This window comes from Leptinotarsa decemlineata, unplaced genomic scaffold (assembly GCF_025532065.1).
Source record: "Leptinotarsa decemlineata unplaced genomic scaffold, Ldec_3_MD MMD2_P_RNA_scaffold_1, whole genome shotgun sequence".
Lineage (NCBI taxonomy): Eukaryota > Metazoa > Arthropoda > Insecta > Coleoptera > Chrysomelidae > Leptinotarsa > Leptinotarsa decemlineata.
Genome location: NW_027412523.1, coordinates 390792 through 404785, shown reverse-complemented (window position 1 = coordinate 404785; position 13994 = coordinate 390792). Strand labels below are relative to the sequence as shown.

General features: G+C 34.8%; 1 protein-coding gene across 1 annotated transcript in view; it reads left to right on the top strand.

The window, feature by feature from the left end:
- LOC111504133 (uncharacterized) overlaps nt 1–13994 on the top strand; it is a 76040-nt gene that overhangs the window by 27617 nt on the left and 34429 nt on the right. Inside the window, exon 2 of the mRNA XM_023158628.2 lies at nt 4912–5923. Within this exon, the coding sequence (XP_023014396.2) occupies nt 4928–5923 (996 nt within the window). The 5' untranslated portion in view covers nt 4912–4927. The remainder of the gene's footprint in view (nt 1–4911; nt 5924–13994) is intronic.

Below are 13994 nucleotides of genomic sequence, written 5' to 3'. Positions count from 1 at the left end.
ATCGTTTACTTACTTTGCGCCTAAACTCTACAACCGAATTCCTGAAAATATAAAATCTATCTCAAATATCAATCGCTTAACGAGTTTAAAGAGCATATTCTTCAAAGTCAGAGACTTGAACTTCTACGTCTATTTGAGTAGATGGGAAAAACCATACGTACCTTTGCTATATTGTCCAATTACAATTCTGTGATGCATAAGTATGTATATATGGGTACTATCGTTTCGTTAATATATATCACATCCATTTTCAACTACATCCATATCGATTTCAACATGTTTTTATATAATATTACTAGTACGCTTATTTTACAATTGTGATTTTATACTTAATTTCAATTTCAATTTAGTTTTATGTTTGTATTATTTTATATTTAAATATTATTATGTGTCAAAATTGACAACTTTTTATATTCATACTTATATTTGTGATTTTATATTATCTTATGTGTTTTTAATTTCATATATTAAGTAGTTTATTCTCATATGCATCATATATTCATTTTTACCTTTGGATCTCCTTTTTAACACATACAAGCAACATATGATGCTTCTGTGGTTTCTACGATGTTTATTCAACTGTATGTATTATTTTACTTATTTATTTTTGTAATTTGAATCTGAATAAACATTATTATCATATCGAGAATATTTAAAATAATAATCTTCAAACTCTGTTATTTTTGATCAATTGAAATGGACTTCCATTTTTGAGGTTTTGTCAACCAAACAAAATGTTTGTGTTGCGAAATATTCATTTGCATTTGACTTTTTCGGGGTCTCAGTGCATTTTAATGATATAAAAGTGAGATTATTCATTATCGAGATACTTCAACATAACTGGAATGTTATATTCATAGGAAAACATCTGTTTTGAACAAATATAACTGAAAGTTACCTACTTTTCATTAGATAGAAATCAGAGTATTTCTCTTTCAAGTTAAACAATATACAGATATTCGAAGCAGTTACAAAAAAACCTACTTGAAAATATGTGTCTACCATATGGAATCGTTCAGGTGAAATTGTCAGTTGTTGACATGATAAACGCTGAGTTGTCACATCATTGAATTTTCCATTTCATCAAAATATCAGTTAGTAGGGATACTTTCACCCAATATGGGAAGGTTTTACGTTATCGTTACTCCAGTAATCATAGCAATAAACTCATCTGCCAGTAATAATAATCAACAATGCATTCTGTCTAATACTCGTATACTACGCCGTGATTGTCTAGAATTATATGAAAGTGCAGCTCCTAATAGACTTAGCGTAATTATTTGCATCAATAATTATTTCACATCGATTATAATTGAAGAACGTAAATCTGAGGTCAATAACTAGTTGCTGATTCCAATTGTGGTTATGATAGTTGTTTGCATCAGACGAAAAGTGTGGAAATTTCCCATCGTAATTAGAACGATCTATGGGGAATAATGAATGCTTTGGATACGTTTCAGAGACGTTAATCACTAGAAAACAGCAAAACAAACAAAGAACTTCTGAAAAACTAACTGGAGGAATGAAACTAAATCAACTGAACAGAAAAAGAGATATCGGGTTGACAATATTTTCATGAAAAACATCAGTTTGTTGGGTCTGGTTGGGTTTTGTTCATACATTTGAACATCTCATCTCGACTCAAGGAGAAACTCATCTCTGGAGTGCATAACAATTCATTTGAATTCTAATGCAATTCGTTTATCAATGGTTTCAATTTCAAATATTCTGAATTTCCAAAATCTAAAAGGCCCTTCCAACATGTTTATAATCTCCATTTTAGAAAAAATTCGCCATTGTATATCATTGAAATAACAGTAATAAGTCAGTACGAGTAGTCTCAAAGAAAACCTACCAATTATAGTTCATGCATAAAGAAAATGATCCAAGAGAAACATCCTACCATCGAACTTTTACGTAGAAATATAAAAGTCACAATTAACCGTTGGGCAGATTTGATTGATTGGTAAACATTAATAATTTTCATGATGACTGGCAAATTGCTCTGGAAGCAGAGACAAAAAATCAAGAAGATGAAGAAGAAATAATTTCATTCCATCCAAACATGTTGAGAAAATTCTGTATGTTTTAAATCTAATTAAAAATGTGATGCACTTTAAAAAAACGTATTGCTGTTACCATTGAAATGATCTTTTCGGAAAAAAGCAACTGAGTGAGGCAAAAAATGCCAATATGTCCACAGTTCAAAATAGCAAACTTGATTGAGAAACAAAGAATACTCACCACATTTCTTCTAATTTTTTTGTTTTTGTTTTTTATCTTTTTGAATAAAAGACGATTTTTCGTTAACTTTGTCAAAAACTGATAGAATTCCTACAACTTAACTCACCTATTACTGCACATCTTTTATATTCAGGTGGACACGAAACCTGTTGGTACTGTTCCGTTCTCTCCCACTGCTTGAGATTCCCGTCTTCAATCATGATTTTTATTGAAAGATGACGAAAACTGGAATATACACAAGGTGTGATATATCAATCTATTCGCTCAGAAGTTTTCTATAAGACTATGACGTAATGTAAAAATAATAATTACTGATACGTTCCCAGTGAGCAGCATACTTAGGGTAGGTTTCTCAGTAAAGTATCAACAATTTTAGCTATGCAATAAGTCCAGCCCTTGACTCTGACGTTATCTTCTAGTTAAAGTTTAGCTGGTGATCTATTGCCAGCCCTCAATAAGATAACAGCTCGTTCAGAGATGAAACTCTTCTAAGTACTTCCATACCAGTCAACAACTAAAATTATTTCACTAGACTGCCCTCAGATATTTCTACCGTTCCTTCGTGAATGAAGTGACGTTATACATGACTTCCTGATTCCTCATCATGTCTAGCTCCAGTCGTGGCAGTACAGTACAGTACGGAAACAATCTTATGTCATTTGGAGAAATAGTCTGTTAAGTGACATCGGGTATACGTGTCCATTGTCAGTCGCGAAAAACTTTCCAAGCGTGTCTACTACAATTTTATCTAAGACGAATCTGAACCCATACAGTGTCGGTTTTTACTCTTTCCCTCATAACAGGACTTTATTTCTATTTACATAAATTGCATCGTTTGCATTTACATCTCTGTGCTGGTTGATACGGTAGTATCTCTTAAACAGTTATCAAGAGACTTTGGATGCCAATGGTTCTTCTGTTCGACTTCTCTCCAGAGTTGTTTCAGCACTTCTTTGACTTTTACTCTTGGTGAAAACAAATATGTACGCTGGGTTCTTCCACTTATAATACAATCAAGGTAGGCGTAAGGAATCCTTCTCAACCAAGTGATCCTTAACAGCTGCACTATGTGTTTAGTAACTTATTGGTCGATCTATATCCTTGAGCCAGCTTGTAACCAAATTAAAATCGATACAATTCACCATTTATCATATTCACATTGTTAAGAAAGAACAAAATCAGGGCTGGTAGGTGGTGGTCGAATGGAACTAGTAGTACCAAACGTTCGCCTGCTGCTGCGGCAAGACATCTCCAGTGGTATATGCGTTAGCTGCAAAGACGAAGAAACGACTGACTGATGAGCTCCATGTTCACTCTTATTCAAAATTTGAGGAGGTGCTACTTGGAGTTATGTTTCAGACCATTTTTGGTCTTCTTGAGTAATGGAGACCACGTTTCATTGACCCGCATACCTTCTTCTTTTCTGTTGAAATTGTTGGAATGCTTTTAGATCTCAATGGCCTTCCTATGAAGTCGTTAATGGTATGTATTAGAGTCAACAGCAGCGAATTTTCCGCGGATATAACGCGGCAGCTACGCTTGTCTTATCGTATCCTGGTGTTGATGTGTATGGTAGTTCCCACGTAAAATGTGCCACAGGAAGAGGGAATCCTGTAAACCCTAGCAAGTGACATAGGTTATCTTTTGTCCTTGGCCGATCTGATAGTGATGCATAGTTGACTTGTAAACGGTCTTAATGTTGTGACGTTTGAATAGTTATACAATGCGAAATTGTTTATGTGGGGTAAATACAACTGGCGACTGGATCGTAGCCAACCTTGAAGATTTTTTTTATGAATCCATTGACTAGTACAGCTTGGTTTGGATAAAGTTCCTCTTCAATAAAATGTAATTCTCAAGTCCTGGTGTTACGTTCAACAAGTGTTTTCATCATAGCCCTGGATGGTGTTTGAGTTCTCAATGAGATACCGATCATATTTGCGATGAGCTGTGTGACTTCATTTTCCATCAGTTTTCATATTGTACATCAAAAAATGTACATCCATAAATATGTCTTCAACTAGTGCGGTGTACTACATGAAAGTTGTACTACTTGAGTCATTCAGTCTCTCCCTTTCTTCTAATTCATCATCAACTGAAGAGGCAGTCTCAACAGTTATCACAATGAAAAAACGTACCAATGTTTTGGTGTGGAGTGTTCAGTTGAACATGTCTTCTTCTTCCTGTAGATAGGCTATAAATACAGGTGGCCTCTTTTTCAATTCACAAAATATTTGCTGGCATTCAGGACTCAAATCGAGATCACAATCAACGTGGTTCTGGAATATCCAACAGTATTTCAGTTCAGTTACAGCCGAACATTTTTAATTCTTGTGCATATTGCCTGAGATTTTTCAGGTGACAATCAAATATGTTTCCATTACGATTTTGTCATCCAGGAAGATGTGGCAGGTCTTCAACGAGAATCCCCTCACAACTAGTTCCATGAACCACTCGAAAGTGGCTGGAGCATTCAACACTCCAAAGAAAAAATGAAGCCTAATATTTTCCAGAGAAAAAACCTTGTTATTAGACAAATACTTGAATTACTCGTAATATAGAAATGAAGTTTCCACTTTCACTTCATAAAATATCATTTGCTGAGTTGCTTATTCTGTTTACTGCGGTAAATTATATCAGATTTCTAACTAGCTTCTTTTGTTTCAGGAACAAGGAACTTGAAATGATTCGATATTCCAACGAACAACTAGCGACAATAATAGCGTTACCAACAATCACAATTCTCCTCATATGGACAATCGCCATTTTCCACAAGAATAGAGAAAAATGGGGCCCTTACGACATCCCAATAGTTTCGGTCTTGGTTCTTTCCGTCCTCAGAAATATAACCGTCATTTCTTACCTGCTAATCAATACACTGGGAAACCCTGAGAGTTTCAGTTTAGAGTACTGCAGTGTGGTGGTGTGGGTTTTCAATTCGATTCACACCTTCCAGGCCAGCTCTCTAACAACAATTGCTGTCATAGGGTTGTTTTCCGTTAGATTGCACCGAAAACAACAGAATCTAAAGCATTTCCTCACCCCTACTCACATTATTTACCACTTATTTTGTTTGACCACTCTATGCGCTTGTGTAGGCGTGGCTGCTATTTTGGGCCAAAACGAGTCTGACATCGCTTTTGCAAATGTATCATCTTATTTCCAATGCAAGTTTATGCCGTTCAATTTGGACATAAAATTCAACGTCTTCATATTAGTTTTACACTTGTTCCTGGCTGTGATATCGTTTTCTAGCTTCTTAATTATCTGCTTCAATTTCTTCAAAGCGAAGAGAAGGAATTTTGAGTATCTCAAAAAGTCCAACTCTGACTTGAGCGATCTGAGCGTAGGCAATACTCTAAACAATGATCAGACTAAAAATTATTACGACACTTACACCATACAGCGTGTTAACCATAACATCGACAATAATTTCTATGATGCTAACCAACCCCAGCACCACACTCAAAATGGTTTTTGCCGCAATAGGGACATCAACTGGAATTCGGATCTGTCCAATTTGTCAACCACGGTGAGTTCTACCAATTCCAGGAGGCCGTGTTTGATACAGAATATACAAATGCAAGGAAAGGAGAAACCAGAAGAAAACAGAACTGGATTGGAGACCATACACCCGGTTCTCATTGTTTGCTATCTCTTCTACCATCTACCTTTGATCGTGAGTAAAGTTAATGTTGTTTTATAGGTACTTCAACCCTATGCTTCTGCTATTTACAATTTGATAGATAGATAGATAGTTTATTTGACTACGTATATGTATAAAACATTTGTAGCAAGTCAGGTGATAAATCAAACATTTGAAATTGAATAATACCTAAATAAAATAGAAACATTAACACTACAGTTCAACGAAAACACAAGGCACCCAAAAGTGGTACAATAATCTTTAAAATACATTATTACAAGCAGCACTGTATAACAAAATGAAATAAAATGTTTGAAAGATATTATTACACGCACTTTCGTTTAACAGATAAATCTGGGCATTATCAAGGAAGCAGCCATATATTCATCTATACTATAAATGCCTTCATCAACGAGAAATTTTTTATGCCCTTTTTAAAACGTGTCTGTAATGAGTTCTTGGCTGTAGTTGGCAAGATATTGTATAGGTTAACATCTAAGGCAGTGGTCGCCAACCTCTCAATCGCGAGCTACCGGTAGCTCGCGGAGGCAATTCTGGTAGCTCTTACAACGATTTTAATTTAAAAAATACAAACTGCAAAAATCAGAGAAGCTTCCGATTAATTCCACAAAAAATCTAATTGTCATAATATTAAACATAAACATCGGCAATGTTGCGGTGAGCAATCTGCCGCTGACGCCATCAAGCTAGAATCGGCTAGAACCGACCAGCCGGACCAGCGCGTTAGTGTTCGAGAACGATCTGGATTGCTTTGAACGGGATAAATACGCACGGTGCGGCGACATTGCGCTTAGTTTAAAACTGAACGCGTAACCAACGTCCAGCGGTTGGGTTAGTAGAGAACAACAAAAATAATATTATGGTAAGCAGTTGTAAGTTGTAAAGACATACCACTTTCATTCGGAATGGGAAGAACAATACTTTTTTACAGAAGTTAAAGATAAAAATGTGTGTTTGTTATGTAATACTTCGGTCTCCGTTGCTAAAAAAGGAAATATTGAGAGACATCATAAAACTGTTCATTCTAATTTTGAAAAATCATTCCCACTACATTCTGCCGCCAGAAAGGAGAAATTGAAACAGTTAAAGAAGCAGTTAATTGGACAACAATCAATATTTTTAAGAACAGTCGACAAAAATAAGGCTGCAACTGAAGCATCGTACCGTGTGTCCCAGATAATTGCACAAAAAAAGAAACCTTATGAAGACAGGGAAATGATAAAACAGGCATTTTTAGAAGCTGATGATTCGTTATTTGCCAACTTTAGAAATAAAGACGAGATAGTTTCAGCTATAAAATCTATGCAACTTTCTGCTAATACAGTGATGAGACGTGTAGAAGTAATGAGCAATGATATTTTTTACAGTTAAGAACTGATTTAGATAACTGTGTTTATTTTTCACTTCAACTGGATGAATCAACAGATGTCGTGGACACTGCCCAGATGGCCGTGTTCGTCAGGATGATTTTTAGTGATTTTACGATTAAAGAAGATCTTTTGAAGTGCATTCCACTGAAAGGACACACTACTGGACATGAGTTGTTTTCTCATTCAAAAAATATTATTTCTTCCGCGAAAATTCCAATATCGAAAATGGTAGGCTTGACAACCGATGGCGCTCCAACTATGGTGGGTTGTGATAAGGGTCTGGTGGCGTTATGTCGTAAATTTTCTGATTGATTCGGCCGTTACTTGATGAAGATCCATAGTAATTTCACAAACTACACTTAAACGATTTGATCTCCACTAACTTTATTGAAAATAATCATAACATGTTTCGCTAAAACATTAGCTTTTTCAAATGATTAATCAATTAATCAAATGATTAATCATTTGAAAAAGCTAATGTTTTAGCGAAACATGTTATGATTATTTTCAATAAAGTTAGTGGAGATCAAATCGTTTAAGTGTAGTTTGTGAAATTATGTCGTAAAGATGAAACTTTTCCGCAATTTCTCTGTTACCACAGCTTTATCCATCAGAAAGCATTATGTGGAAATTTCTTGAAACTAAACAACGTTATGAAACTGTTGGTAAAAATTGTGAACAAGATTAGAGTTCAAGCGTTACAAAGAAGATTATTCAGAACCTTGGCCGATGAAGTTGACTGTTAATACGGGGACCTACTCCATCAATCTGAAGTCCGATGGTTGAGTAGAGGACGGGTGCTGAAACGTTTTAATGATGTCCTATCTGGCATAGTTCAATTTTTCAAACAACGCGATGAGCGGACTCCGGAACTAGAAAATTCAATCTGGCTTAGAGATTTGGGTTTTCTCGTGGACATTACAGAGAAATCAAACGAACTTAATTTGCAGCTTCAGGGTAGAGACAAAGAACTAGCGGAAATGATTTCTGATATAAAAGCATTTATCAAAAAGCTGGAGTTTTGGGAACAAAACCTAATTAACAGCGATGCCAAGCATTTTCCTATTCTTTCAGAAAAAATATCTCAAAATCCATCAGAACCTTATGACAACAAATATCATGTTGAAATAATTTCTACCCTGAAGAATAACTTCAAAAATCGTTTTAAGGATTTCAATGAAATGGCTTTAGTAGCGCAGTTTGTTGTTTCACCCTTTATGGAAATTGATGTCCAACAGTTTGCAACTTGTGTTATGCAGAACTTTGGCGAAGACATCGCTGCAACAGAAATGGAAGTCATTGAGTTTGAAAATGATTTAGCCTTAAAATCGTTAGTCTCAAGTACTGAATGTATCTGACCTATTGTAAGTACAGACAAATATTCAGTTCTATGCCGTGGTGCCTTGAAAGTGAAAGCATTATTCAGTTCAACCTATTTGTGTGAATCTTCTTTTTCCAATATGGAGTTTATTAAGAACAAATATAGCAATCGACTTACAAATGAACATTTGGATAATTGTATTCGAATGGCTGCATCAAATTATACTGCAAACATTAAAAACATTATCGATGAGTCTGAGTGTCAGCCTTCTCATTGAGGGTGCTTTTTTATTTTTCAATGTTTATGTTCATGATAGTGCATTACTTTTTTGTTGTTATTATCAACTATTTTTAAATCATACGTGACATGCCGTTATGGCTGGATAAAAGTTTGTGTTTATTTTTCAAACACCTCCGTTTGATAGGTAGGAATGTAGCTATGAACAAGTACGTACTAGTAATATTAGTTATTTTGTTATTAGTTTATTATTAGTACCTATGTATTATTTATTACCAGTTAAATAGTAAAATAAATAAATATAATGATAAATTAACTGTGGATTATTTCATTTACGTTGCGTTACGTGGCTTCCGTGTGGGTAGCTCGCTGTTTATTCCAAAATTAACAAAGTAGCTCAACACATTGAAGAGGTTGGCGACCACTGATCTAAGAAATTCTTGGAAGATTTCTGTAGATTAAATTTAGTAGGTCGTATAAGATTAGCTACACGTGTTTCATAGTTATGAAAGTGGGAGTTAGTCAAAAGAGTGCCCTTAATTTTATTTACCTCCAGCAGTGACTGAAAAATGAAAATCGATGGAAGAGTCATGATTCCCAATTTTTTGAACAATGGACGACATGTGTCCCGATATTCCGCATTAGAAATTTTCCTTATTGCTTTTTTTTGTGTTACAAATATCTTTCCAGCAGAAGTAGAATTACCCCAAAGATGTGTCCCGTAGCTAATGAACGAGTGGAAAAAGGGAGCGAGAAGAGTGTCATTAGAAACAAATTTTCTGAATTGCCTCAATAGAAACAGATATTTGGATAATTTCGTATTTAAGTCATCAATATGACATGTCCAATTAAGGGAGTCATCCAAAGTTATACCAAGTAATTGGGCTGTTTTTCCTTCCAAAATCATATTATTGGGAGAAAATATCAGTCTCTGGGTTTTTCCCACATTAAGTTTGAGAAGATTCGCATTGAACCATTTTTCAGCTTGGATTTCAGCAAGTTCAGAGATTTTCAATAAATGTTTGCAATTTTTGTCTGAGCAGACAATAGATGTGTCATCTATTGTCTGCTCCACACATTTATGGGGCAGAACTTTGAAGAAAAGGTCATTTATAAATATTATAAATAGGAAAGGTCCCAGCACAGATCCTTGCGGAATACCGTTTACTATAGGCTCTAAAGTAGACGTACTATTGTCTCCTAGGTCGACATATTGCTTTCGATTTTGTAAATACGATGTGAGAAGGGAGAGAGCCACACCTCTAACCCCATATAAAATACAAGTATTTGCAGTTGAGAGCACATGAAGATCTTCACTTGTATCACGAGCCTAACATATACAGCGATTATTGTAATAACAACGGTGCAGAGTGCAACGTGTAAAGCTACACGAGCTGTAGTTACAATAAATAAAACTTGTGAATAAATGATAATTCGGGAGTTTGAATTTGAATAACTGTACAGTATTTTTTTTAATTACCATATTTTAATATTATAGGGGTCGATAAAGTTTTTTTTTGATTAATGGTGTAGTAACGGAGTCTAAGTATTGTTTCATTAATGAACTTTTCCAGAATTCTAAAGGGCTTTCTGCTGGGTGATTGCTTCGATGACATTGTTTCCCAACAATGGGCGGCATTAATGTGATGTCCTCCTTCAGTTCGACTTTTTCCACAGCACAGTGTTTCTTCTAGTCAATCCTAGAAATTTCACAGAGATGTTTCGGTTTATGTCTACATCGTCAAGTTTCAAAGATATTTGATTGTTTGTCGTCCTTTGTCTAGTATGAAAGATTACGTATTCTGTTTTTTCGGTCTTGAGATACAGTTTATTGGCAGAGAGCCATTCCCTAAGTTGCCCTAGTAACAGATTGCAGTCGTCCTCGTTAGTCAGAATGCCTTCGCGGGCTACTAGAAAAGCTTAATCATCTGCATACAACGTTATATTGTGTGAACAGTACTGGAGCTAGTACACTATCTTGGTGATCGCCTACTTCCAGCTTTACGGTTTCTGAACGATGCCTACTCACTGATCCTTCTGGCTCCTTTTGAGATATTTAAACAAATTGAGTTCTGTCCAACAAGTAGGATGAAATTAGTTTTGCAGCTGTGCCCCTTATTCCACCTAGCCAGAGCTTCTTGAGCCGTGCCTCATGGGGTACCCAATCAAAAGCTCTACTTAAATCGCAAAAAAGTCCTATGGATTATCGGCTATTGTCAATTCCTTCAAGGATATTATTGTAAAATCAAGTGAAGCTGTTATAGTAGATTTTCCTTTCCTGAAACCATGTTTTTCTTTTGGTATCAGGCAGAGAATAGCGATGTTTTAGCAGATTTTTTATTAATTGCGCTTTGTTTATTTTCCAGATTGTGGAAGGTTATATATCCAAAAACAGTAAGAAGTATTGAGTCCCCCACGAAAAAAGTTTTTCAAATTAAGTTTTGATCTATTAACTTCTTTCTAGGTGTGTTTCATCAACTTGTATTTCAATGATTCACCAATGACAAATATCTCTGACAGATATCTCTTTTTCTATTTTTTCAGCAGTGAGTTAGTCTCGATGTATGCCAATAATTATTATTTTAAAAGTGAGTGAAACAATTTTTTTTACGCTGATAATGGAATCCTGTTGCCAATTTACTAGACTATTTCTCATACATTTTCTTTTTTGTATCGTCTTGACTTTATTCAATTACGTGATTGAGGAAGAAGGATGTTCACAATTTGCACATGGCCTAGTAACTGTTGCCGTGCCGTAGAAAACGAGCTTACAAAGACGGTAAATTATTTTTCGTGTTTAACAGGTGGAAGGTTTTATCCGATACCAACTATCGATTCTTTCCCGAATCGAATTGGTTCAAGTAATTACAATATTGTTTAGCCTTGGCGCTTTTTCGTTAGATACGGTGACTATCACCGAGTAAATCCGGTATAGCAATAATAATAATATTTATTTTCTCACAAGACATATAAAATGTATAGGAATGGTCAGTATATAATGCAAGAGCACTAAAACAGAGTACAATTTTATCTTTCTCTTGAAGTTGATCACTTGGTGATCGAAACACGTGTCGAGGTGTAAAAATAACGAGTTGGTGTTGGGAAAAAACTCCAGTAATATTCATTCATATTTAGAATAAAGATATATAAAAGTCAACATACATACACTTACACTCATATACATATATGATATAACTGGCCATTAAAATATTCTTCCAAAGAGTAGAAACATTTTTCAGTCAGAAATTGTTTGAGGAAGCTACTGATTTTTTTTTAAATATTTGGCTTCTTTTATATTTTTAGATAAATGATTGAAAATAGACAGACCCATAATTGTAGGTGCATTCTCAGAGACCTTATATTTTGTGAATGGAATGTGGTAATTTTTTCTTTGGCGTATATTTACGGAGTGAAAATCTCCCGTCTATTTTTGAAAATATAGACGGATAATCTATAAATATAGACAGACATGAGGGTCAAAATTGTAAAATATTTAAAAAGATCCCTACAGGAATGTGTACTAGAACCTCTAGCTATTATTCTTACTATTCGTTTTTGTATAGAAAAAACATTTTTTGCCAAAGTGGAATTTCCCCACAAACCTAATTCGTGACACAACCTGTGCAAGGTAAAGAGCCACTAGCTGAGTTATTTCCAGTATATGTTGGAACATACAGAATTCAATCTTTTCATTAGGTTTGTACAGTGACCTTTCCAGCTCACATTTTCATCAACAAAGAGTCCAAAAAAATTCGTTTTATTTGTACTGTCAATAAATACATCAACACTCATCTTGATTTGGGTTTGATGAGCGTTCAAATTCACAAAATTTGTATTGCACCAGTTCTGCATCAGTTCTAGAGCTTTTTCTGTATCTTTTTGCATATTAAATTAGTTTTTTTATGAAATTATCAATGCCGTGTCGTCTGCATACATTGTTACATGAACGCCTTTCAACAATTTATACAGATCGTACAATGTGAATAAAATAGGTCTCAGGATCGTTCCTTGTGGTACACCAATATTAATGGCTTTACTCTTTGAATTGACGAAACCAACCCTTTTAGATTGGATATTTGGAATACATTGATGACATAGCCGTTACTATGTGGTAGGAAATAATAATGAAAAGAGATATGAAAATTTCTATGTTTTTTACCACTTTTAATAAAAGTGGTAAAAAACATAGATATTTTCATTTCTCTTTCCATCATCAAATTTGGAATACGACGACGGTGTTTCAAAAAAGAGGAATTCCATTCTAATGTTACACCTCGTAATCCGTAATTACACAATAATAAAAATAATGATGGACGAAACATTCAAGAAATATGCAAACCGCAGATACGTGTTTCTAGCTCATTACCCGTCATCAGTATGGTATACTTGGTTGCAGAAACAACAAAAATTTCACACAGGTAGCTAGAGCTGCCTCGTGGTGACTTTACTAATATCTCTAACCCGTGATGACCTGACCGAAACTACAAAGTGCGTTGATGACTACTTGCATTTGTGTTGTTTCTGCAACCAACCTTGCACTTGGCTATACTGTATTGATGACAGCTAATGAGCTAGATACACGTGTTTGCAGTTTGCATATTTTTTTAGTGTTTTGTCCACGAATATTTTCTGCTTTTGCTAGCTGAGTATACATTAAACTTATGGTTACTTATCTAGGTTAACTAAAATTGTTACAACTATTTGAACATTTTCTTTGCAATTATTCATTTTTACAGATTGTCAAAGGTGAAAATTCCCAATATAAACTAATTTCAATATAATCTTCCACTGACGTTTCACTTTGACAACACGAATCTTATTCATTTTCACTGATTGAACAATTTGGAAGAATCGAAGCTTTACTTCTTTCAAAAGCACTGTGAACTTAGATAAAGCTTTAAAAAATGAATCAAACTGGTGATCGGTGTTTAACATGTCGAATACTTCACCTCATCTATTCCAATCAGTATTAATTTTGTTGAGATACCATTTTGCCTGCCATTTTTTTATGATGGTGGAACTTAAAAACTGACAAGTATTAGGTGAGCTGAAAAGTTTGTAGGTTAACACACAGATGGCGCCACTAGCATCAAATCCATATATTTTACTTATTTCTAACCTTCAACAGACACGTGTGCAAATTTCACAGCTGTCG